The 25,266-nt window shown below is 39.8% G+C and overlaps 1 protein-coding gene across 9 annotated transcripts in view; it reads right to left on the minus strand.

The window, feature by feature from the left end:
* Positions 1 to 25,266, minus strand: part of KIF1A (kinesin family member 1A) — a 130,089-nt gene that overhangs the window by 18,075 nt on the left and 86,748 nt on the right. For 5 of the 9 annotated variants that reach the window (XM_075268912.1, XM_075268911.1, XM_075268908.1 and 2 more), the window contains exons 22-37: positions 25,141 to 25,234; positions 24,787 to 24,935; positions 22,537 to 22,715; positions 21,376 to 21,513; positions 17,540 to 17,658; positions 15,702 to 15,787; positions 15,389 to 15,524; positions 13,665 to 13,830; positions 11,820 to 11,910; positions 11,555 to 11,673; positions 10,102 to 10,157; positions 5,732 to 5,840; positions 5,454 to 5,520; positions 5,278 to 5,362; positions 4,370 to 4,475; positions 3,608 to 3,634 (exon numbers count right to left, since the gene is read on the minus strand). In XM_075268912.1, coding sequence (XP_075125013.1) covers positions 3,608 to 3,634; positions 4,370 to 4,475; positions 5,278 to 5,362; positions 5,454 to 5,520; positions 5,732 to 5,840; positions 10,102 to 10,157; positions 11,555 to 11,673; positions 11,820 to 11,910; positions 13,665 to 13,830; positions 15,389 to 15,524; positions 15,702 to 15,787; positions 17,540 to 17,658; positions 21,376 to 21,513; positions 22,537 to 22,715; positions 24,787 to 24,935; positions 25,141 to 25,234 — 1,727 coding nt within the window. Of the gene's footprint in view, positions 1 to 3,607; positions 3,635 to 4,369; positions 4,476 to 5,277; positions 5,363 to 5,453; positions 5,521 to 5,731; positions 5,841 to 10,101; positions 10,158 to 11,554; positions 11,674 to 11,819; positions 11,911 to 13,664; positions 13,831 to 15,388; positions 15,525 to 15,701; positions 15,788 to 17,539; positions 17,659 to 20,254; positions 20,483 to 21,375; positions 21,514 to 22,536; positions 22,716 to 24,786; positions 24,936 to 25,140; positions 25,235 to 25,266 lie in introns of all 9 variants that reach the window. The other 4 variants (XM_075268913.1, XM_075268910.1, XM_075268909.1 and 1 more) reach the window with 2 other exon arrangements.

The following is a 25,266-nucleotide window of genomic DNA, read 5'->3' on the forward strand; positions in this document are numbered from 1 at the left end:
TAATTTTTTTATACGCATAGGGCATCCTTTTTGCGGGGCTGGGTATACTTGTTAGTTCTACCATTTTTGGGAAATGCTATTGCTTTGATCACTTTTTATTCAAATTTTTATCAGAATCAAAACAGTGAAAAACCTGCGGTTTGGCACTTTTGACTATTTTTCCCGCTACGGCGTTTACCAAACAGGAAAAATATTTTTATAGATTTGTAGAGCGTTCGATTTCGGACACGGGGATACCTAACATGTATGTGTTTCACAGTTTTTAACTACTTTATATGTGTTTTAGGGAAAGGGGGGTGATTTGAATTTTTAATACTTTTTATATTTTTTTATATTCTTTTTTAATTTTTTTTTTATTTTTTATTTTTTTTGCAGGGGGTCTGATCACTAATGAAATGCATTACAATGCTAATGCATTCCAAAAAATCATCGTTTCTTTTGTAGGTTGCATAGACCAGCCTGCAAAAGAAAGAGATTGCAGACCAGCCGGGGAGCCTTGTAAATGTTCCTGGCTGTCATGGCAACATGACGTTGGCCCTGGAGCATGCTCCAGGAGCCGGCGATCACCGGCAAAATGGTGGCGCCGGAGGGGTTAATGCCTCCGATCGTTCCGGGGACCGGGCGGTCGCCATAGTTACACACCCGACATGCGCCGTACTATTACAGCGGACGTCGGGAAGGGATTAAAATTGACAAACTGCCAATTTGGATTAAAGGTGTTTTCCCATGTCAGTTTATCTGTACTGCCTGGAGCAGATCAGATAATATGCAAATATCTGTAGACTATCCACTGAGGGTTAGCGTGTGTTTACACAGAGATAACAGCCCTGGCTGAGATAAGGTGCTGCAGGAACAGTGTAATATAGTATGTGAACATAAATTCATAACAGTCGTGAAGCCATTTACCGGGATAAAAAGTAGCCTATGTTTTAATCAAGGTTACAATCTATCTATGTGCTGAATTTCATTCAAATCCGTTCAGCTGTTTTTGCGTGATTGAGGAACAAACACACAAACATCCAAACTTTCACATTTATAATATTAGTAGGATTAGTAGGATAGGATAGGATAATCGGTATAGGACAGTATGTTGCTTGGACGCAGGGACTCCTAGCAATATAGATGACTATACTGCTAGCAATCGCTCTTCCGAGATAAGGTGCAGGCTGGTAAATCTGACATACACACGGACCGAGTTTCTGGGCAACCTGTTGTACTGAATGCCGCTGGAGCTGACATGATACATCCTAGCTTGTGAGACGTTAATCTTGAAACTGTATGACTCCTCAGGAGAGTGGGACTGCCTACATGACTCTGTAACACTAATTAATATATTAATATATAATTAATATAATTTTAGAACGCCATTTCAAACTTTATGCTACAATGAACAGGTTATATAGGGGAAACTTTGGTAACCTGCTACTGTTGGATAACAGCATGGTGGCAGTTCAAGGGCCTAAAAAGTGGTGACAAGTTCCCTTAAATCATAGCCTACTCAGGGCATATCAATACAGGTCCCATTGAACTTAAAGGAAGTCTACCATCACCAAAATCTGTTGTAGACCACTTGTATTAGTGACAGTGATAGTGAATAGATCTTTCTTGTGTCAAAGTGCAATCTTGGAGAAGAGAAAATTAGCTTTGGGTGCACCTGGGCCCCTGCCTGAGCATCCTTTCTTGTCTGTGACTGCCAACCATGGCCACCTCATAACATAAAGGTTGTGTAACATCTCTGCCTGTTTAGCCCTCTGCGCCACCCTCCGCTGCAGCACAGAGGCGTGTTCAGTTAATATTCCTTGCTTTAGGTTCTTCTTGTACTATCTGAACACTGTCCTATTCCCTCACCTCTGTAATTAATTTTCCACCAAACCCGTCTCATTCACCTTAGCCTCTAATAGTTAATCTTAGTCTTACCTGTGAGATTGACAGCCTATCTTCCTATCAAGTCTTCCTACTTATTGCTTGCTCACATTCACCTTGGCGCTTGCTATTGCCTTGTGCACGCTGGCTATTTACTCTTGCTGTTTGTTATCTCTATATATATTTCTGACCTCTGGCTTTACATTTGATTATTCTCTCAGATTTTGACTCTGTACTGCGCTGCTCGACTATTACCGACCTCTTGGCTAGCTGACCCACCTTTTGTTGTTGTTTGTTTTGTCTGTGTTCTGTGTCATTCTTATATCTAAGAAGGGACTGTTGCCCAGTTGATTTTGGTCGCCAAAGGCAGTGAGGCAAGTAGGCAGGGACATGGGAGGGTTCAGCATAGGGCTCACTGTTTTGTCGTGCCGGTCCTCCTAGGGTTCACCAGCAGCTACTGGGGAATTGTTCTTCTAGTAATTCCCTTACAGGTATACAGGTTCCAATGTGCAGTGAGTACAGATAAAAATGCAGCAGAAGTGGAAACTCCCAAGTGCACCAGACCGCCCAGTTGCTTATGGACTCCATGCACACTTCCAAGTGGGTCATTCGACACTCCTCAAAGATGGTGTCGAATGGTCCATTCTTTTTTGATGAAAATAGAGCAGATTGTATCCTACGCCACATCATTGGAACAGAGCAAATCAGAAGTCCCCATAGAGGTAAGTTGGATCACGAATGCCCTCGGATGTCACTTACACACGAGGTCTAAAATTAGATTTTGCACTTTGATACAAAAAAAGGTATGTTCAGTATTAGTGGTGGTAGGCAACCTCTATAAAGATATGCTTTGAAATTATCCATAGTACAGAAGAACCTGTTTGTACTTTGTCCCAATTTGGAAACTTACCCTTAACTTTTTGAACATAAAATACATTAAAAATTGCAACACATTAGCCCAGATTTACTATTCTAGTTATGACCAGACATTGGCATAAACATGGCATATCTTTTTAGCAATTTGGCACTTTTTTAGACATACATTTTTTAATTTGCTAGACATGTGAGTATGGATTCTCAGAAAATAGGGACGTGTCTTAAATGTGCCACAAAGCGCAAAACATGTGACATGTGATAAAATTGAGTTGTAAAATTCTGGCTCAAAGAAAGCCAAGTAGAAGGTGGTATAAACTTAGAGAAGACAATCTAAAGATACTCCCGATTTATCACCCAGCCTCAGTCCCTGTGATAAATGTGACGTATCTTCAGATTACCTGAAATTCAACTATTTAGAAAACCTGGGTCTCTGTTCTTTGTTGAGCTAATCTAACAAAGTAATATGCCAATTCTTCTTTTTAGGATATAATGCCACTTTTGGCTCTCACCCACTTTTTGTAAAAAGGACCAAACTATAAACTGTAGTCTTAGGATTCTCTTCCGCCATGCATTACTGTGTAATAGTTATACAATGTTTGCCACTATCAGGGAATGGCATGGACTGAAGAAAAGGAAAAGATTAAGGATCAGACTGGAAATGAAGGGTAGAAAACACTAATGTCAATAATGTTAAAAACTGTAAAGCCCCAGTAAATACATATTGAAACAATCATAGTAGAAAATATGAAACCTGAAATGTAAAGCAGAAAAGGAAGAGGAACAGGACAGATGGCGGAAAATGGCAGCATGGGAGGAGGAAGGAAAAGATAGGAAGCTGGGTTGAGGAATGATAAAAAAAATAAAATACCTAGGTGTGTCAGAATCAAGAAACTGCCTGAAATACAAATAATGAGACGTTAGTGCCGGCATCAGGGGAACGGGAACCATCAGCCCCAATGTATCCCAACACATTCATTCAGAGGTCTGCATATCAGTCAATGGTGTTAGTAAATATACCTCTACCATAGCAGTTCTTGCCTGGAAGCGGTTATTAACCTCATACATATAGGGCAGTGTAGTGAGATTGGGAGTGCGAGGAAGGGACTTAGTGACAACTAATAAAGAAGAATTAAGGGGGTTAGAAGGAGTTATGTTTTATAAGGAAAGTTTAGTTACAAATGGTATTGGGTGTGAAAGGGGTCAAATGAACAACCTAGGCATTTGCACATGGTATGTAAGCAAAAATTAATACATATGGTGAAAAGAACTGTGCGTGATCAAGGGTAGGTGGTGAGGAGGGTATGGAATGATTGGGATTAGGAGTGAATGAGGTGGATCTAAAGATAGGGTCCATTGGAAAGTACAAGGAGGATGACATGAGTCCTGAAATGTTGTGGTTGGGAATTTAAGGATATGTGAGGTAGAAAGGAAAATTGGGTGAGGGTCTGGGGAAGCTCATGCTAAAGTTTTTCTGTTTCATGCTTAATGAAAAGGTCAAAAGCAGAGTAGGAGGCAAACAAAGCTTTGTAGCGAAAGCTTTCTAGCGTTACCCGCTTATGCCAATAAAATTCCATATTCACTAATATGCCCCCAATCGTACGTACCCGCTAATGTCCACATGAACACTTACCTGTCACCACCTTCTGGAGGACGATACCCTGCAGATAGAATGTTCAAGGACAAGATGTTGGGGTCAATTAGAGACTCGTCAGCCTCTGGCGTATTCCGGATCCTTCCTAAAGTGACAAGACTATATTTAGGTTTTGCTCCAGAAAAACCTTGAGATTCAGCTGCTCACCATTTTCAGGATCTCTGCTTGCTATCATTAAATTAGAAAAAAAGTACTGGTAATATAATTAATCCTTAAAATAATTAAATTCTAAATAATTAATCATTGCACCCAGATCTGTGCTGCACCTTTGTTTTGATGTTGCAGGGGCTTGCAGTAGGAAAGACCACCATGCAAAGAACTATGGTTGCAATGGTTCCTCTCCTCTCTCACTGACATTGCCTCTTGTTACAGCTGCCTTTATGGCTCTCAATATATACATTGCTTACAATCTGTAAGGTAGTGATGGAATTACTCCTTGTCTACTCTGCTATTATTTTGCCCAGCATGTGAAACATGATTGTTCCAGAGAAAGGGATGGAGGTGGAAATCCAGGAAGCAGCAGGGATAAAAACAAACAAACCAACCAACCATGTGATGTGTAACTTAGTATGTATGTAGTACGTAGTATGGGAAGGGCATGTATGTATGTAGTACGTAGTATGGGAAGGGCATGAGATGGGAGATAACACAGGACATGAGAGCAGAAGTCGTTCACACAGATGAAAAGCTTGTTCAGACTTATAGCTGTATATCTATCTAAGTAATATTTTTAAGCAAACTTGATAATTATATTTACTGACATCAAGCAGAAATCTTAAAATTTGTAAGGAATTAAATCTCATGGTGTTTTATAATTGGAGTTTTTAGTATTGTACATTGAAACTTTAAATATTTTCAATGTAATGGATGAGAAAGAAGATACCTACCAACTACTAGCTCCCGCACCTCCTGCCATTTCAGCTCAGCCCCTGCTTCATGAACAAGAGTCACAGATATGCGTCTTTGAATGCCCTATGAGAAGAGCGGGGAGACACAATCGATCAGCAGAATTAAAACAAAACTACTGTAATCCAAAAGGACAAGAAACAGATGGAGAGGCTACCTGATGGAGAAGGAAGGTGCCATGGCAGGGTAAGCCAGTTCCATGATCTACTGCCACAGGAATGTAGCTGTAACAGAGAGAATACAAACCATATGGTATTACTGAGTCTACTATAAGGGGTGGAAGACGCACAAAGGACAAATTCTAATAAAAATAAAAAAAATACCTATCTATCTATCTATCTATCTATCTATCTGCTCAGGGTAAAGTACAGTTTCTAGGAATCAGTATAGAATATATACACATATAATATATATTTACTATTATTTGACACTTACTCTCCATTTGCTTCCAGCTCACAGATTTGGAAGAATGCCATCAAGTCATACTTGCAGTGGCATTGACCAGTACTGGGAACACGTTGTCTTGTTAACTTAGTGGCTGGTACTAGAAAAGCAAACACATATTTATTTAGAAACATGATGACTGATCGAGTGTGACCCTCACTAATATCATTGGTCTGGTATATGACATTTTGGTATTCTATCTGATATAAGTAGCATCCCAGCACTATAGTTGTGGGAGCATTACTATCCTGGTCCAAAACCTTTCATTTTACTGAAGAATCTTTAGGGGAATTGTATCTACTGTTGTTATATGACACATAAATACAGTAAATCCTCTGCTATATATATGTTCATTTGTACCCAAAATAAAATAAACCAATATGGAACAAAGCAAGGCACATGCAATACTATGCAAGTCAGCAGAAGATTGGAAAATAGAATCATGGGAAGAGCAAAAGAGAACACCACATGAGAGATTACCGAATACAGATTATATATGAGTAATAATTTCTGTGAATTGTTTGTTCAATACAGAGATTATATATTAACTATGGTATAAAATAAAACCTTGCTTTACTTTCCTTTTGAGAATGTATTGATTCAGTATACACTATATATCTTGCTCAGCCAACAGCCATTACTACCAGTCCCTTCATATTTCATATACATGCAAGTAGGACTTGGCTGATCACGTATACAAACTCAATGGGGAGAGCTTATTTTATCTGAGATATGGTGAAATTCAACATGCCCGGTGCTACTTTACCCCAATATTATCTTATCATGGGAGAGTCAGCCCTTGTATACATAAGATAGTCAGCCATTACTTCCAGAATTGCCGGGTTCAAACATCTTTGTTTTAATGTATATCTATCTAGCCAGACAAATATGATCACAAATGTCACACAATGATATTTTGTATTCCATATAAAGTGACATTTACGGTATGTTGCTTACTACACAAATAATAGTAAGGCTGTGTTTAAAAGCTTCAATATTGGTGCCAAAAATTAATTTAGGCTAAAAAGATGAATTTGTCAAAGGCTGTGGCACTCAATTTCTTTTCTGCTACATCTATGAATGAGGACTTAGAAAAACCTAACCAGGGGTCAGAAATGTATAGTGTTGTAGAGTTAGGCTTAGTTCACATCTTAGATGTACTTTTGTCCTGCATCCAGGACTTTTCCTTCAGGCACAATGATGGTGTTGGGTAGTGTATATTTTGACACATGCGGACCATCAGGATCAGCTTGCATCCATCCGTGATGGATCTGTCCTAACTGACACTCCCATCTTTCTGTTCCTATAATGTAACAGAAAAACTGAAACCCGCCAGGTATGGGAACGCAGCTTAAGGCCCCTTGTGCCATCTGTTTTTTTCCCGAATAGCACGCTGACCCATTCATTTTTTGTTGGCCCAGGCACATGACCGTGTATTACATGGATTAGTGTGTGGGCAGACAATCTGGGCCACAAGATACAGGACAGGTGACATTCCTTTCCAATTCAGCAGCCGTGCTTCCGTGGCCCCCATTCATCACATGAATAATGGGCACAGAAGCATGGGTAGCACACGGATGACGTCTGGGTGCTGCCTATGTACCGGCTGTGCTGTTCAACCACACATTCTTGTGCAAGGAGCCTAAGTTGTATATGGTGCTATAGAAGACCTCCAGAGACCTCACTACTTAGGACTACCATGAGGACTGAAATTTCTCACTGAAAATTAAAAACAGTTGTAAATCTAGAGATAAGAAAGTACCCACTGTATTGACGGTCATAGATTATATAGTGAAAGGCACACTGCACAGGCTACAGAGAGACCAAAGTGTAAAGCACACAGAGTCAATGACCTTAAGAGGATCCGCACGCACCATGTTTCTGTGCCTTCATGACAGCACCAGTCATCCTTAGCAGTGAAGGCCCATGTTGAGCTGGCCCTGTATCTGAGCTTAGAATGCAGTTGCCTAGATTTTCCTTCTCTGCAGATAGTATAGGGACCAGTGAACTTAGCATATGGAAAGTAGAGTGCAAAGGATGAGGAAGGAAGGGGGCATGCAAGCCTATGGACAGGAGCCAATAGGTTTACATTAGACATAGAAGTTAGATTGTAATTAGATCAGTAAGTAGTGAGAGTAAGAAAGCAAAAAGAAGATGCGTGGGTTAGAAAAAAAAATATTAGGGAAATTCATATATACAGAATTATCTATTAGTCAAACATTTAATATATGCTTAGCACTGTATTATAGAGAAAGTGAGGCATTGTAAGCACATGCTAGAATAATAATTTATAAGTATAGTAATAAGCACTTCTAATGATAACAACCCCCTCCCACCACCATCAGGTAAGCTGCTGGTGGCCATGTATTTCACTGCACATTATGTACTATATGAATGAGCCAGGACAACCCGAGCAAGAGTCAGTGGATCTGGGAGTTCTGTGAGAGGGTCCTCTATTAATGACATCTAGACATCTATCAGAAGAGATATGGAAAAAGATATCTCCAAGTGTATTAGGACAACGGTAAGTCTATAAGATGGCTGATGGGTCTGTAATTCCTCATCAGAGGTTTTCCCTTGAACTTTACCATATTTAAACTTGTAGATCATTAAAAGTTAAACATTTTTGGGAATCTAACTAATTAGAAATTTGTAGTTTTAAAGATTTTCTCTAAACTTCTTAGTGGTTTGTTGTCTTGATCGGTTGCCAATAGACATAACCATCGATGCAGGAACTTTCTGTGATCTGGCACTGACACTCAGAGGTTATCAGGCAGGGACACTGTATGCATGAGAAGATAACCCGGCCACAATAAGTAAGTCATGACTTGTTTTCGAAAAAGTATGGATTGGCAAATGTTTAAAACGCATACAAAAATATTATTACTTTTGCAAAGATTTTCAACTTTTAATTGTGGACATACTTAAATATAATTATATTCATGCAAAACCCCTGTACATGCCCTCTTCAGTACATTACATGTACGGTATGTTAAAAAGGTCTTTCTATGTCTGTTCATGCATAGACTGTTATGCTTTGTAATTCCTGCGGGGGAGCTGCAGGCAGGACACAAAAAGTCAGTGTGGGTCAGCTGCTCCTATATATGGTCTGGGAACTCTCCAGAACTTGACATCTTATTACTAGAATACGTTTGTGTTCTCCGCCCACTGTCATCTTCCTTTTCTGTTTTCCATAGCTAGCAATAACATTCAAGCTGCTATTATAGACCATGAGCTGGGTATTTTGATATGTTGTTGGAGCACCAGTGTTGTATTTGGGGCAGCTTGCTAAGCTTTGCTACACCTCTTCATCAGAATAATTCTTGACATACTGCTCTGACCCTTTAGTTGACAAGATGTTTATGTCCACAGGATCCCTTTTTGCGGATTTCTCCACAGTAACACCATTGCCCAAGACAACCATGCCTCTTTCGATGTCACTAAGATCACTTGATTTTCCTATTGTAATATGAATTCACATTGAAACTAATGCACAAAATTGATTTGGTGCTTCACTTCAGGGTGACATGTCTACTTTCCATACAGAGAATCTCCAATTATGAAAGTCCAGCTGTCTCTAATAAAATGGCCATTCAGTGAGTATTCTTTAAGTATTCTTATTGACCACTACGAATACCCTCATCCACATTCTTATAAGCCTATTTCAATATCTATGCTTTTAACTCCTTTCTTATATCTTACAAGATATAAGAAATGGATAAAAACTGATTACTCAGATAAAATGTATACAACTTTTACACCTCCAAATGGTTTTTCTTACATTTATGGCATCAGGAATACTAGACTGCAGCACTTTTCTTGCCATTAAAAATGTTGGAACCTCATCAGACCCCATTAAAGCCCATTTAGACATAGGGCATATCAGTTTCAGATGCTAGTGTGAACACAACCTTATACTAGAATCAAACAGTATCAGGCTAAGGCCCCCCATGGCGTCCCACAGCAAAAAAGCGCTGCATCAAAAACCACAGCGGCAATGCATCGCGGTTCTTCCCACACCACTGTAGACAAAAAGTTTGCAGTGTTTTCCTCTGTGGACTTTCTGCTTTAATTACACCTATAGGGAAACTGCCTGCGGTTTTGGAAATCACTGCGTGTCCGCAGCGCAAAAAGAGGTAGGATTCGCTAGAATCCCATCCACTTTGCTGTGACTGTAAAATGCTGCGTTTTTTTCCCGCAGCATTTCCGCCATGTGGAGCCCCGGCCTCACAATGATTGTTTCATACTACAAAATGTAGAATAGAGACTAAATGAATTATTGCCATACAGTATTTTACTGGACATGCTGTATATGTATGATATAATTTCATTTACTTTATTATCAGGAGCATCTTAGTTACCTGGTTTAGACAATGGCATGACCCTTGGAAGGAGACGTCTGGAGGAACGCAGGGGACTGTGAAGAGTAAAAACAAATTCATTAAAGATGAATGCAGAGAATACAGACCGTTTTTACAGGAAAACTACATAATGCTCATCTTATGGTTGTAATTTGCTGTAATTTCTATAACAGATGTTCCACAAAAAAGCAATGTGTTGGTCCCATGTTAATAGCCTTCCTATGCAGGTATTGGGTTCACATCTGCGCTCGGTGTCTGTCCAGCACAGATCTATCAGAAACCAATTTCAGATAATGGAAATCCGATGGACACCTGATGAACCCCATTATAGTCAATGGGGTCCCACAGGCTCAGTTTGTGCTCATGATCCACATTTCTGTTCTTCTGGTCTGTCTTCTAGATGGAAAACCAGCGTAGATGTGAACCTAGTCTTAGTTCACTGGTGTCCACTCATAAGAGAAGGCAACTTTTCCTAGTTTCAGACAATCACATTGTGAAATAATGCAGCACGTGATCTAAGAAAAATAATGTGTATGCATATTCCCATTATATTGTATATTATATTATTATACAATTTTTAAGACCAATTTTTCTTTCATCCCACAGGAGTTTATTGTTAGATCGTGCCATCTGTCTAATATCACCTCCTTTGCAGTTTTCCAGCCAAAGATCGATCAGTGGGATATTAACTGGAGGAGATTTACTAAGAAAAACATATTTGCAGCAAAAAACTAACATGACGTACGTCACATTTATCAAGACTTTTACAGCTTGTGTCTAGCTTATGTGCAAAAGGGGTCGCATTTAGGATGTGCTCTGGTGCACCTTGAATGCGCCAAAATTTTTGAGCCAATAGTGTGTTAGACTAGACAGTGTGACAATATGCCAGACTTATCACACAGCATTAGAAAGCATGAGAACCCTATATGTAGGACATACATCAGACCGTCCAGCAAATAAGAAAACTCCAGATCATAAATGCAATGTTTCGGTTATAATAAACCTCTCTCAAGCCAGACCTGTAGTACCAGTATCATAAGAAGTGCTGCTATATAGCAGTGCTGCCCAAAGTATACCTTTATTAGGTATTCAGGATATATTCACACAACCGTGTCCATTTCTTGGCCGTGCAAAACAGATGAATCAGTCCAGATATAACATCCGTTCTATGTGTCATCTGCTTTAAACCCACAAAGGGCGATTGAAAAAAAAAATGTCATTGGTCTTTTATTGTTGACCCAACCCAGTGACGGATGAAACTCGAGACATCAATCCATTTTTATTTCTGTGAAACCCATTGATTTCTATTGTGTCTGTGTATCAATCAAAACAGATAAATATAGAACTTGTCCATTTTTTTAACTGACCATTTTTTCTAACTGTATGTTTTTGATTGTATGAATAAGGTCTTAGTACAGGAACGGTTTGCAGTTTGAGTATTCCGATAACATACCTCAGGACATCTTTGCACAGTGGAGGGAATGGGTGCTGTTGGTAATGTCCAAACACCTCGAATACAATTGGCTGCGTCTTCACATATTCCACAAAGGACTGTGTAACCTCCACTGCAATCTAATACAATAAAATGTGTTACAATAAGCCCACCTATACTCTATTACTGAAAACAGGCATACAATAACAGGAACGTCAGCGTTGTCTCTTTATGTTCTCATGACATCTGAAACACACTATCAGTTCTATACTGTCCAGTGACTTACATTTTGAACATGGTAGAAACCAAGGGGTGGTCCACGGCCAGTGTTTTTTAGAGGTTCGGTAGAAAATGCCTCATCGTGGCGGTGGATGAAGCTAAACGACATAAGATATACATATATATTCATTATCTCAAATAGTTAGCATAATTCCCTGGATGATATTCATATGCTTCAGTTATGTACAGTCCTATGAAAAAGTTTGGGCACCCCTATTAATCTTAATCATTTTTTGTTCTAAATATTTTGGTGTTTGCAACAGCCATTTCAGTTTGATATATCTAATAACTGATGGACACAGTAATATTTCAGGATTGAAATGAGGTTTATTGTACTAACAGAAAATGTGCAATATGCATTAAACCAAAATTTGACCGGTGCAAAAGTATGGGCACCCTTATCATTTTATTGATTTGAATTCCCCTAACTACGTTTTACTGACTTACTGAAGCACAAAATTGGTTTTGTAACCTCAGTGAGCTTTGAACTTCATAGCCAGATGTATCCAATCATAAGAAAAGGTATTTAAGGTGGCCAATTGCAAGTTGATCTCCTATTTGAATCTCCTCTGAAGAGTGGCATCATGGGCTACTCAAAACAACTCTCAAATGATCTGAAAACAAAGATTGTTCAACATAGTTGTTCAGGGGAAGGATACAAAAAGTTGTCTCAGAGATTTAACCTGTCAGTTTCCACTGTGAGGAACATAGTAAGGAAATAGAAGACCACAGGGACAGTTCTTGTTAAGCCCAGAAGTGGAAGGCCAAGAAAAATATCAGAAAGGCAGAGAAGAAGAATGGTGAGAACAGTCAAGGACAATCCACAGACCACCTCCAAAGAGCTGCAGCATCATCTTGCTGCAGATGGTGTCACTGTGCATCGGTCAACTATACAGCGCACTTTGCACAAATAGAAGCTGTATGGGAGAGTGATGAGAAAGAAGCCGTTTCTGCACGTACGCCACAAATAGAGTTGCCTGAGGTATGAAAAAGCACATTTGGACAAGGCAGCTTCATTTTGGAAACAAAAATTGAGTTGTTTGGTTATAAAAAAAAGGCGTTATGCATGGCGTCCAAAAAGAAACAGCATTCCAAGAAAAACACATGCTACCCACTGTAAAATTTGGTGGAGATTCCATCATGCTTTGGGGCTGTGTGGCCAATGCCGGCATCGGGAATCTTGTTTAAGTTGAGAGTCGCATGGATTCCACTCAGTATCAGCAGATTCTTGAGAATAATGTTCAAGAATCAGTGACGAAGTTGAAGTTACGCCGGGGATGGATATTTCAGCAAGACAATGATCCAAAACACCGCTCCAAATCCTCAGGCATTCATGCAGAGGAACAATTACAATGTTCTGGAATGGCCATCCCAGTCCCCAGACCTGAATATCATTGAACATCTGTGGGATGATTTGAAGCGGGCTGTCCATGCTCGGCGACCATCTAACTTAACTGAACTTGAATTTGTCCAAAATACCTTTATCCAGGATCCAGGAACTGATTAAAAGCTACAGGAAGCGACTAGAGGCTGTTATCTTTGCAAAAGGAGGATCTACTAAATATTAATGTCACTTTTCTGTTGAGGTGCCCATACTTTTGCACCGGTCAAATTTTGGTTTATTGCATATTGCACATTTTCTGTTAGTACAATAAACCTCATTTCAATCCTGAAATATTACTGTGTCCATCAGTTATTAGATATATCAAACTGAAATGGCTGTTATAAACACCAAAATATTTAGAACTAAAAATGATTAAGATTAATAGGGGTGCCCAAACTTTTTCATAGGACTGTAAGAACCAGGATGATATACTTAGTGTTAAATGTAATGACTCGTAAAGACACTAACTTGAACTGGCAAAATATGTCAGCATATTCCGGAGGGATGCTCGATGCTTGCAGGACGGTCACTCTGAATGTAAAGATGGTTCCCAATTTTAGTGGGTGCCCACCACCATCTGTGAGGTCAAGGGAAGCTTTTATTGGACTGTCAAGGAGAGCAGCCTGCTGAGAAGCTAGAAAAACAAAAATAGGATATTGTATGCATGAGTATCCGAATAAAACAAGAATAACTCATTCTCTGGCATCTGAGCCCATTGCAGTTAGTGTGGTTCTATGTCACAGTATTCTCTCCTAGAAGCAAGGCTTATGGGAAAGCATATTGTCCTAAAAGAAACACTAAACATAAAAAAAAAAATCCATCTAAAAATTAAAGAATTATATCTCTCAAAAAAATCCATGTAATCCGTCTCTTAATAACTTCTTCCCATTTGATCCCATTCTTTATATTATCATTACAAGTAAGAAACATACAATGAAATCTTCTCTGTGATGCAGTAGATCAGCCATGTCCCTCCCCCTCCTAGTACACCTAACTGCAGCAGGAGCCTCCCCTCCTCTATCCTGTGTGTAGTAAGAGACAAGGATAATTAAAACTGTGTAGCATCTCTGCCCGGGTCTCTGAACCACCCTCCGCTCTCACGCTGCTGCGCAGGAGGAGTGTTTGGTTTTATTCTTTGCTTAGAGTTTTCTGTTGCTCTGTGTGAACACTGCTCTATTACCTATCCTCTGTAACTGAATTACCACCACACCCATCTCCTGCACTTTGAACCTTCGGTCCATCAAATAGTTAATCTTAGCATTGCCTGTGTGAATCTGCCAATCAAGACTAGTGTGGGTCTTGGGCTTCCTATATACAGGTCATCAGCCCACACAGGTTTCCTGGCTATTGTGACTCTATCCTTAAACTTTCTCCCTGCTAAGCTCTTCTTTCTGTTACTATTGTATTACTGAACTCTGACCTTTGGCTTCCCTTTTGACTACTCTTTGGATTACGATTTTATACTGCCTTGTCTTTTTGGTTTTGACTCTTGGCTTGCTGACTTCGCTTCTGTGTTGTTTTGTTCTGTGTGACACCTATTTCAGAAAAGGGACCATTGCCAAGTAGCTCCTGTCACCAGGACAGTATGGCAAGTAGGTAGGCACAGGGGCAGAGTTATGTTTTGGACTCACTGTCTCTGTCTTCCCTTCTTCCTGGTTTCAGCAGCAGCACTGGGGAATTGTACAACTAGCAATTCCCTTACAGGCTACCTCTTGTTTAAGATCCCAACCCCCCCCCCACACACACACACACACACACACACAAAAGAGGAAAACAATAGGGAATTAGACTCAGTCTTCAACAGAGCAGGCAATAAAAAATTTTTAATATGTCTTTAATACAGTGGGGTGATTTTATTACTATTGGTGCTTCCTATGCCAGTCTGAATAAAGACCCTGACTGGTGCGAGACACTCCTGAAATATCAAGAGGTTCCAGCCTCTCAATAAATCAGGTGCTCTCCTGTGCATCAGAACTGAAGTCTACACCAGTCAATACCGCCGTACATTTCATGTATAACTCATGACAGTTTTCTGGTATAGATAGTTAGATGGTTAATACTTTCTCACCAGTGTGTTTTACCACATGCGGAGCATGGAAGGTCAAAGGTCTCATAAAATATTCAAGTAAACATATTAAAGACCTGTACAGCACAGATCCTGAAAGCCACCATTACTCTAGGTCCATACATACCAGCACAAGTGTTGTTATTGACCTCATCTGCACTCGGGCCAGAATCTGGGTTTTGGCCTTGTCCACCTTCAACTATTCGCAGTTCCTCTTGAGATGTGCCTGAGCGGGTCATCCCTGCACAGGACTCTGCTTGGAACTGGAAAAATGGTATGAATAATTGTAAGATATGATGCCAAATGTTTAAATTGTAATTGTTGAATCTTGTGTCTACATTATAATACACTCAGCCCAATCTAAAGAACTTCTATTATGGCATTTAATGCTATATACACATTACTGGGAGCCGAAGTGACGAGGAGCTACCATGTCTCACCTTTTGGAAATGTTGATCATCAAATGAGATTTTGGCTGTTCCAGATTGTCTCACTCCAGAACCATAGTCAGGAGCTTCCTCATCCGCTAAAAAGCAAACCAGGCGTACGTACAATTGATATAAAAAGAGCAAAACACATATACAAATCTAAAGCAGACCTCCAGACTAATACTACAGGTAATGTAGCAAATTCCTAATATATTCATGTTCCCTGGTTATTTTAGTTATTCTAATAGATTTACTGGTATGCCAGTGGTGGGTCTGTTTTTATACACAGCAGACATGTTAACAAGCAGTACTGCAGTGTAAAGCATGGGGAGATAGATACCAGTACTTTGGGCCACCACAAGACAATGTAAATAAGCTGCAGTAAGGGTATGTTCACACGGAGTTTTTTGCAGGCAGATTTTAACGCGGAAACCACCTCAAAATTTGCATGCAAAAAAAGCTTCCATTCATTTCAATTGAAATTGCTCGCTTTTTTTTCTACCACTAGCGATTTTTTTTCAGCTAGTGGGAAAAAAGAAGCGACATGCCCTATTTCCCGTGGATTTCGCGGCTAGAGACTCACTCCCGATTAAGCCCATTTATTCAGGCCTAATCAGGTGCGGGATGTTGGTTTCTGCAGTGTGAACAAGCTCTTACTGATCATTGCAGTGACTTCAAGGAGCAAAATTGCTGAGTAACCATAAGCATCAATTATAAATAGCAAGTAAGCACTACCTAAAGCTGTAGCATTTTTAACATGTTTTTAGAGAAGGCTACATCTTTATGATATGCTTAGAGGTTGAATTTTATTTTATTACAGGATACAGACATTCTTATTATTTGACCTTCATCAAAACCTTAGGCCTTGGCATCACTTTGTGAAACCGCGGCAAAAACCTCTGCGCTTTACAGTTCCTGCAAATTGGATGGGATTCTGGCTAATCCCATCTACACATTGCAGAAAAATATCTGCAGCAGACGTGTTGCAATTTCCAAAATCGTTGCATTTTGTAAATAGCAGCATGTCCATTATACCTAGGAAATGCCGCCAGTTTCCATATAGGTATAATAGAAGCAGAATTTTTTCCTTTGCGGACTATCTGTGAAAAGCTCTGCGGGAAAAAACGCAATGCAATTCCACCAAGGTCTTTTCTGCAGCGATTTTTGGCTGTAGCCCCCTACCTGGGGCCTTGTACCTAGACTTTTAAAACATTTTGTTTTATTTTATAAATGGATAGTGCAGGTGATGGTAAGATGTTTTGTTATACAGGTTATTAAATAAAAATGCCTGTTTCTTTAATATTTTCTTCCTTGTCTCTGGCCTTATTTCTCTCTGTATTCAATGTCCCTGTCTGTATGCAAAAAGTCCGTAAATAGACAGATGAGTTTACAATGACGTCTATGGAGAGGGTAGTAGGAGAAAGAGGAAAGGGAAACACAGGGAAGAAAAAGATCCTGTCTGTACACAGACAGATCAGTTCACATTGAAGTCTATGGAGAGGGTAGAAAGGGGAGGAGGAAGAGTGAGCTGGGTAATAATTCACCTAATCAGGCTCTGTAAAATAAAACTGTTTATATTGAAGATGGGGTCTCCTTATCTTTCTGCCTCAAGGAGCTGTCCTCCTCCTCCCCTCTTTCTTCTCCATATACTTGCGTGTGATTAAAGCTAAGAAAATTCTGCACTTGATCAAATCCATACATGGAAGGCAGGAATTTTTATAAACATTATATATTACAAAGTTTACTATTATCACCTGTGCTATTGATTTATGAAATAAAAGTTTAGGTACAGTTTAACACCAATAGGAAATTTAGCGCCTATATTATAGCATTCTAAGCAACATCCTTACCTGAAATTGCCTGAACAGCAACTCGAAGGAATCCTTTTACTTCTCCTTTTTCGCTGACAATGGCGACTCGATGAACCAGAGGCACAGAGTACAGTAAGTTGCTCAAGTAGACAAAGGCCCTGCAGAGTGGGACATAGGTTACAGGGGGAGAGAAAGCGATAGAAGAGGTAGAAGGAAGACAGGAGAAGTAAGAAACAAGAACAGCAGGATATGGAATAGTGAGATTGATGAAGAGACAAGAACAGATGTGACGGATAGTGTGATGAGACCAGTCATGGATGAGATTGAAGAGAATGAAGAGGAATCATCAGAGAAAGAAAGGGATGAAAAGGGTGAAGAAAAACAAGAAAGAAGAATCAGGATACACACTGCAATTGTTTTAGTTGGAGGGATACAGCTCACACCACAACAAGAGCTGCCAAGCTAAACAAAAACCGTATGTGAGGTGGTCAGCCACTAGCAGCTAAGGGGGTAAGTGGGTCAGCCACAGCAGAAAAGAAGGGGAATGGGATGGTAAGGCGAACTGGGAGGAGAACATGGGAAGGAACTGTGAAGGTGAGGGAGGGTTGGAGGCAGTGAGGAGGGCCAACTGGACCCTGGTGTTCTGTGTGAGGGAAAGGCCAGCAGCAGAGCATAAAGGTGTATGGGTGTGCCGGCAAAACCTGAAACAAATCAAAGGAAAAGAGAACAAAGCAAAAAGAAACAGAGACCTATGAGAAGGAGCCAGCTCTTTCCTTAGATCGGTGGAGAAAATAGACCTAATGAATCCCACCAGCTGTGCTTTAGCTGACATATGTAAAAATACGTATTTAGGAAGACATGCTAAGGACAAATCATTGCCAGAGTATTGTATGGCTACATCACGATGATGGGAAATATATCCAAAAGAAGCTCTTCTATTAGGTTTTAGTATAGTAGTATGTAAGGATGCTTCCTACTGGATGTATAGTAGTAACATTAAGATTCTTATAGGTTTTATTGCTTTATTTTACTATGATATTTCACAGGATAACAATATATTTGAAGTGGACCTCCTCCTTTGGGGACTGCTATATCTATATATACTGGCAATATAGGGTACATATGGGACAGATCTCAATAACAAAGCTTAGTTACTGCATTGCTATGGACTACTTTAGACCTTGTTATTTGCGGTAAAAAAGTTAACTAGATATACAGTATATAGCTATATTGTGAAAATGTTCAGCAGACCGCTCCCTATGCAGTAGCTAAAAATAAGTTACACTTTGAATAAAGTTAAGCAGCTACATGGAATATATTTCTTTGGAGGACCCAGCATATCTCTGCATTACAAAAACAGCCAATGAATTTCAATGGCAACTGTGTAGTGTTTCATTTGACCTGTAGGGGCGCTGCAGGGAAATTTAATTCTTGGTGCTGGGTTCCATTACAGATTGCTGGGATTTCAGTATTGAGATCCTTCTACTAAATAGGATTGTCCAAAATACTCATCTCCTTCCTTGAATAATATGCATGTGAAGAAGCCTGGTTTAGTTGCAATGCTATACTGTAAGTAATTTCTACAGGTTATTGAGAATGTTAAACTGTTTCTGGAGAAAGTGTTATTAGTCTTCACTATCAAGATGGCCTGCAATGCATTTGTTCTTCAAAGCGGATATCATAAAATGAAAACACTTGTACTGGAGCGCTGGGACCAGCATGATACCTCTCTGTATGGAAGCTACCTTGTCAGATACAGGATACTGGAAACTGTTAATGGTATAACTAGTTTACTTTTCTGCTCTTGATGGATAAGCTATTTCTTCTCACACAAATCCACCTCGGATTGGAATTTAAAGAAGACCTTTGACTGTTCCACTGATTCCAGTACAGTTGGATTTATTTCTTTTGCCTCCAACGTTTCTGGACAATTGGTGCTGTTAGTTTCAGTACCCAATATTCTAATTGATGTCTAATCTACTGTCAGGTGAGCGGTCCCTGTCTATGTGCTGTAATCCAGGACAGTAAGTAGGATAGTTATGCTGAAACTAATAGCATTTAGTACTTGGAATCAGTGGGGGCTACAGAAAATTCCAACTGCGCCCAAATCAGTGAAGTGGCATCTACTGAAGGATGCAAAGAATTATAGTCAATGGAGGGTGTGAAACATCCTCTTTGAGACTGAGGCCCCATGTTGCAGGAGCGCAGCTTTTTTTGTTGCAGATTTTGCTGCGGTTTTTTTTTTGAGCCATAGCCAGGAGTGGATTGAGCAGATAATAGAAGTATAAGAACTTCCTATATATTTCCCATTCCATTTGCAGTCATTCTTGGCTTTGGCTTAATAAACTGCAGCAAAATCTACAACAAAAAAGCTGCATTTCCGCAATGTGGGGCCTCAGCCTAAAGCATGAGGCTGACATATGTTACAGCTAAGCGAAAAGTTTGTATTTTGTTCTCTTCAGGACTGAACACCTCCAATTTTCCTGTGAAGCACATCAGCAACATAACTGGTCCTAGAGCTCGGAAAAGTTTGATGTGAGTGTTTTCATCATGACTTATTGGATAGATAAGACTATTATTGCAATGATCTTGTTGAGGATAATGACTTATGTATGACATTACTGTGCATTGCAGGTCTACAAGAAGGTCTGAAACTACTGGCATTGGTGCACACCAGCAGTGCTGCTGTAGGGAAAAATATCACCCTGAAAGAGCTGGTTGCTTCCCAGCATGCTCTGGGCAGACCTGACGAACCTTCCCACTACACTGAACAGAGGGGAGCGGTCGTGAAACGGGTCGGATCTGACAGCACAGCAGAGATGCTCCTTGGATCCGTCTTCCTCTTCCTCCTCATACTCCAATCCCTCCTCCTCTTCAAGCTGAGAGGCTGGCTCAGGGCCCTCGGAGCCAGGGCTTGAGAGGGTGGGGGAGGGGGTTATTTCGGCCATGCTGTCGCTCATGCATGTGGTGAATAAGGGAGAGCTGAGATCAGAAAGGGGGAGGGGGAGGTTAGTACAAGACAGAATTGGTTAATCTACACCAGGGCTGGAAAACCCAAAGGAGCTAGAGAAAAGGCTTGGGAGTATAAACTGGTGATGTAAGAAAAATGGCGGAGATACACAAAAACTGGCGGAGACTTATGAATGAAAAGCTACAAACCAATGAACAGAGAAAAGTTGTGGAACAGGGAAGAATGGTTAAGGAAGGCTGAGAGCAGGAAGAGAACTGTCCCCTGCTAAATAAGTTACATTGACGTTAATAACTTTAGATATGGTTTTGTACATGTCAATAAGTGTTAGGGTATGTTCACATGGTGGCTTTTTGGACAGGATTTGGCGGCAGTCTTCTGCCTCCCAAACCTGTTCCAAAAACAATCCACAGCAGGAAGCAGGGACAGACTCTTGGGTTTCTAGTGTGGGTTTGCCCACATGATTAGCCTCATACAATGGGGACAATCGGCGTGAGGCCATACTCTGTAATTTCAGTGGCGAAACTGCAGTGGAAACCATGGAAAGATCGAGCAGGGTGCTAAAAAGAAGCATCCATCACTGGCTCCCATTAAAAACAAAGGGAGGCACATCAGGACCATTCTATGGAGCACATTTTAAGGTGGAAGACAACTTCAAAATCCTATCCAAAAGCCGTGTGAACATACCCTTACCATGAAATATATTGTACACTTGGAATCTTAGGAACTGAAGTAGAAGGGTTTATCAGGCGTATGGTTGTACAGGTTAATAGCAAATGTAACTACGGTTATTTAATAGACTATTCCTTAGTAAGATGACATTGGTTGGCATTATTGATATATGTATAAAGAGATCACTTATCAAATATATACAGTGTGCATCCGTTGGAATGGAAAAACATCTTACCTGCCCACCAAACGGAACCAAGGAAAGCGGTCATAGAATGGATCTCCTCCAGTCACCACATTATCACAGTCTTCTGTCAGACCAGATGGAAGCTCGGCTGCTCGGTCATACATCTCACGCATCATGTCCAAGCGTTGCCTATGAAAAATAACCATCAATGGGCAAAGTGAGGTGAACAGTAAAAATGTAGAGACAAAAAGAGCTATCATACCCCAAAACCTCCAGACTTTTGCTTGTTTTCATTGGGTATAAAAAATAATGGTAGCTATTATCTTGGAGTGTGGACACTAAAAATAAAACATTAAAGTCTGAAAAGTTAACCCCTGTACAAATTACCACGAGGACGATGAGCTCCAAGCACGCCTAGCAAACAGATGATTTTGATGGCGGTAGTTGGCAGACAGTTGGGTGTTTATCTTGCAGTGAACAATGCAGTGTATAATGTAGTATAACATGGTGGATTTCAGATGAATAACCATTATTGTGGTACATGGATGGCTTGAGTTGCCAGAACGGAACCACTCATACATGATGGCTCTCCAATGTGGCTCATAGAGTAAAATTCCCTACTGCGGACATTCCCTCCTATGTGACATCCATAGGTCCTAATAAGGCGTATGGACAGGAGTTGTTATTATGAGACAACCCTGTGTCATTCCAAGACTCCAACTCCTATACTCTAAGGCGACTTTTTTATTTTTCTGCTTTCGGCTAGTACACAGAATTTTTTTTTTTTTCATTGGTTTGTCCTAAATAGATCGCCCTTTACTAAAATGAGTATATCCAAAAAATAATCTCATTGCTGTTGTTTTTTTTCCAGAACAGACAAACATTTTCTATGATCTCCATATTCCATGTATTCCATGTTACACTCCTTTAAATCTAATTCATAGTCTTTGCAATATTCAGTAAGACTTGCAGTACCTGTGAGTGATAAGGTATACAGTCTAAAATCAAATAGTAAATGTAACTGCACCGTTATTGTGTCATATCAACTTCAGGACTTTCTTTCTTGCCAGGTATGACCCACCACTACTGGTCTTCTCTTGTGAACAACAATGAACATCATAGTACAGTTACACATATGCATCCATTTACCATGAAATGTCCCTATGGATTACATTGATAACCAATAAAACCTTCAGGCAGCTGAACCATTACCTGAGTTTTTCCAGGGTCCAGTAGTGAGTTGCACCGTTCTTTTGGTCTTGAACTTCCACGGCCACAATAGTTCTTGGGAAGGGACGTTTCTCACGTTCTGAGTGGGCATCAGGAGGCAAGAGGTCAGGTGGTAGAGGTGAATAGAGAGTATCTGTCAGCAGGACAAACTGGAACTGAACCTGTAAAGGCAAAGATATTGGTTGGCTTAGGTAAGAGAACCTATAAAGTTTAGCAGGAAATAGTAGCAGTGTACTTAAGGAGATCTAAAACTGAAATTTATTACAATGATATATATACGTATTTATATATCTTATTATATGTCATACAGTCCTATGAAAAAGTTTGGGCACCCCTATTAATCTTAATCATTTTTAGTTCTAAATATTTTGGTGTTTATAACAGCCATTTCAGTTTGATATATCTAATAACTGATGGACACAGTAATATTTCAGGATTGAAATGAGGTTTATTGTACTAACAGAAAATGTGCAATATGCAATAAACCAAAATTTGACCGGTGCAAAAGTATGGGCACCTCAACAGAAAAGTGACATTAATATTTAGTAGATCCTCCTTTTGCAAAGATAACAGCCTCTAGTCGCTTCCTGTAGCTTTTAATCAGTTCCTGGATCCTGGATAAAGGTATTTTGGACAAACAATTCAAGTTCAGTTAAGTTAGATGGTCGCCGAGCATGGACAGCCCGCTTCAAATCATCCCACAGATGTTCAATGATATTCAGGTCTGGGGACTGGGATGGCCATTCCAGAACATTGTAATTGTTCCTCTGCATGAATGCCTGAGGATTTGGAGCGGTGTTTTGGATCATTGTCTTGCTGAAATATCCATCCCCGGCGTAACTTCAACTTCGTCACTGATTCTTGAACATTATTCTCAAGAATCTGCTGATACTGAGTGGAATCCATGCGACCCTCAACTTTAACAAGATTCCCGATGCCGGCACTGGCCACACAGCCCCAAAGCATGATGGAACCTCCACCAAATTTTACAGTGGGTAGCATGTGTTTTTCTTGGAATGCTGTTTCTTTTTGGACGCCATGCATAACGCCTTTTTTTATAACCAAACAACTCAATTTTTGTTTCCAAAATGAAGCTGCCTTGTCCAAATGTGCTTTTTCATACCTCAGGCAACTCTATTTGTGGCGTACGTGCAGAAACGGCTTCTTTCTCATCACTCTCCCATACAGCTTCTATTTGTGCAAAGTGCGCTGTATAGTTGACCGATGCACAGTGACACCATCTGCAGCAAGATGATGCTGCATCTCTTTGGAGGTGGTCTGTGGATTGTCCTTGACTGTTCTCACCATTCTTCTTCTCTGCCTTTCTGATATTTTTCTTGGCCTGCCACTTCTGGGCTTAACAAGAACTGTCCCTGTGGTCTTCCATTTCCTTACTATGTTCCTCACAGTGGAAACTGACAGGTTAAATCTCTGAGACAACGTTTTGTATCCTTCCCCTGAACAACTATGTTGAACAATCTTTGTTTTCAGATCATTTGAGAGCGGGCTGTCCATGTTCGGCGACCATCAAACTTAACTGAACTTGAATTGTTTTGTAGAAAGAAATGGTCCAAAATACCTTCATCCAAGATCCAGGAACTGATTAAAAGCTACAGGAAGCGACTAGAGGCTGTTATCTTTGCAAAAGGAGGATGTACAAAATATTAATGTCACTTTTCTGTTGAGGTGCCCATATTTTTGCACCGGTCAAATTTTGGTTTAATGCATATTGCGCATTTTCTGTTAGTACAATAAACCTCATTTCAATCCTGAAATATTACTGTGTCCATCAGTTATTAGATATATCAAACTGAAATGGCTGTTGCAAATACCAAAATATTTAGAACTAAAAATGATTAAGATTAATAGGGGTGCCCAAACTTTTTCATAGGACTGTATATATCATTATATATTATATATGTAATAATTAGTATTAAATTAATAAATTATTAATTTTGTATACATTCAATAATTTATCATAGATTCAGATTTTCTATTTGTATATTTAATGCAATGACTTTGTACATTCTTAAGTTTTCTCAAGGTAATATTATTCCTTCAGCACTTCAAAAACTGGATCTATGAAATTGGCCTTAGTGTATATTTGGGTATATGAGGAAGGATAGTACATTGTTCGCTCATAGATGACTATGGGAACGACCATGACATTTCAGGTAACATCTTTCGCCTTTTATAAGGGTAAGCTGTTGTATTGAGTCTTGTCAGTATTACCTTCTTTTTCAGTTCCACACTGATTGCATTGGCCTCCTTTAGGAAGATAGCATTGCCCCAGAGCTGGTCACGCAGTGATGTGAATTGGTACCATTTCCACTTTCGAAAAGCCCACAGAGCCAGATCATATTCCTGATCTGTCCACTGAACTAAAATGTAAGCATATAAAACTTCAATTATAGTAGTGTCTCTGTGACAAACTGGGCTACGACATGATGATAGTGATCATGCACATCATGTTTGTGAGTCAGATCATACAGTATGTAGAACATCTATATTTCCGTATGTGTAGCTACTACTTGATGTGAAGTGATGTACTATGTAACTGTAACACAGAATGTTGAGTATTTTTACCATCATCCTCAGGTTCTTCTTCCTCCTCAGTGACCTCGGTATAATATCTAGAATCCATCTGTCTTTGTAGAGCTTCCAAACGACTTTCATAATCCTGTGCAATAAAACAGTATATAATAAAGTGTA

Source organism: Leptodactylus fuscus, chromosome 3 (genome assembly GCF_031893055.1).
Source record: "Leptodactylus fuscus isolate aLepFus1 chromosome 3, aLepFus1.hap2, whole genome shotgun sequence".
Lineage (NCBI taxonomy): Eukaryota > Metazoa > Chordata > Amphibia > Anura > Leptodactylidae > Leptodactylus > Leptodactylus fuscus.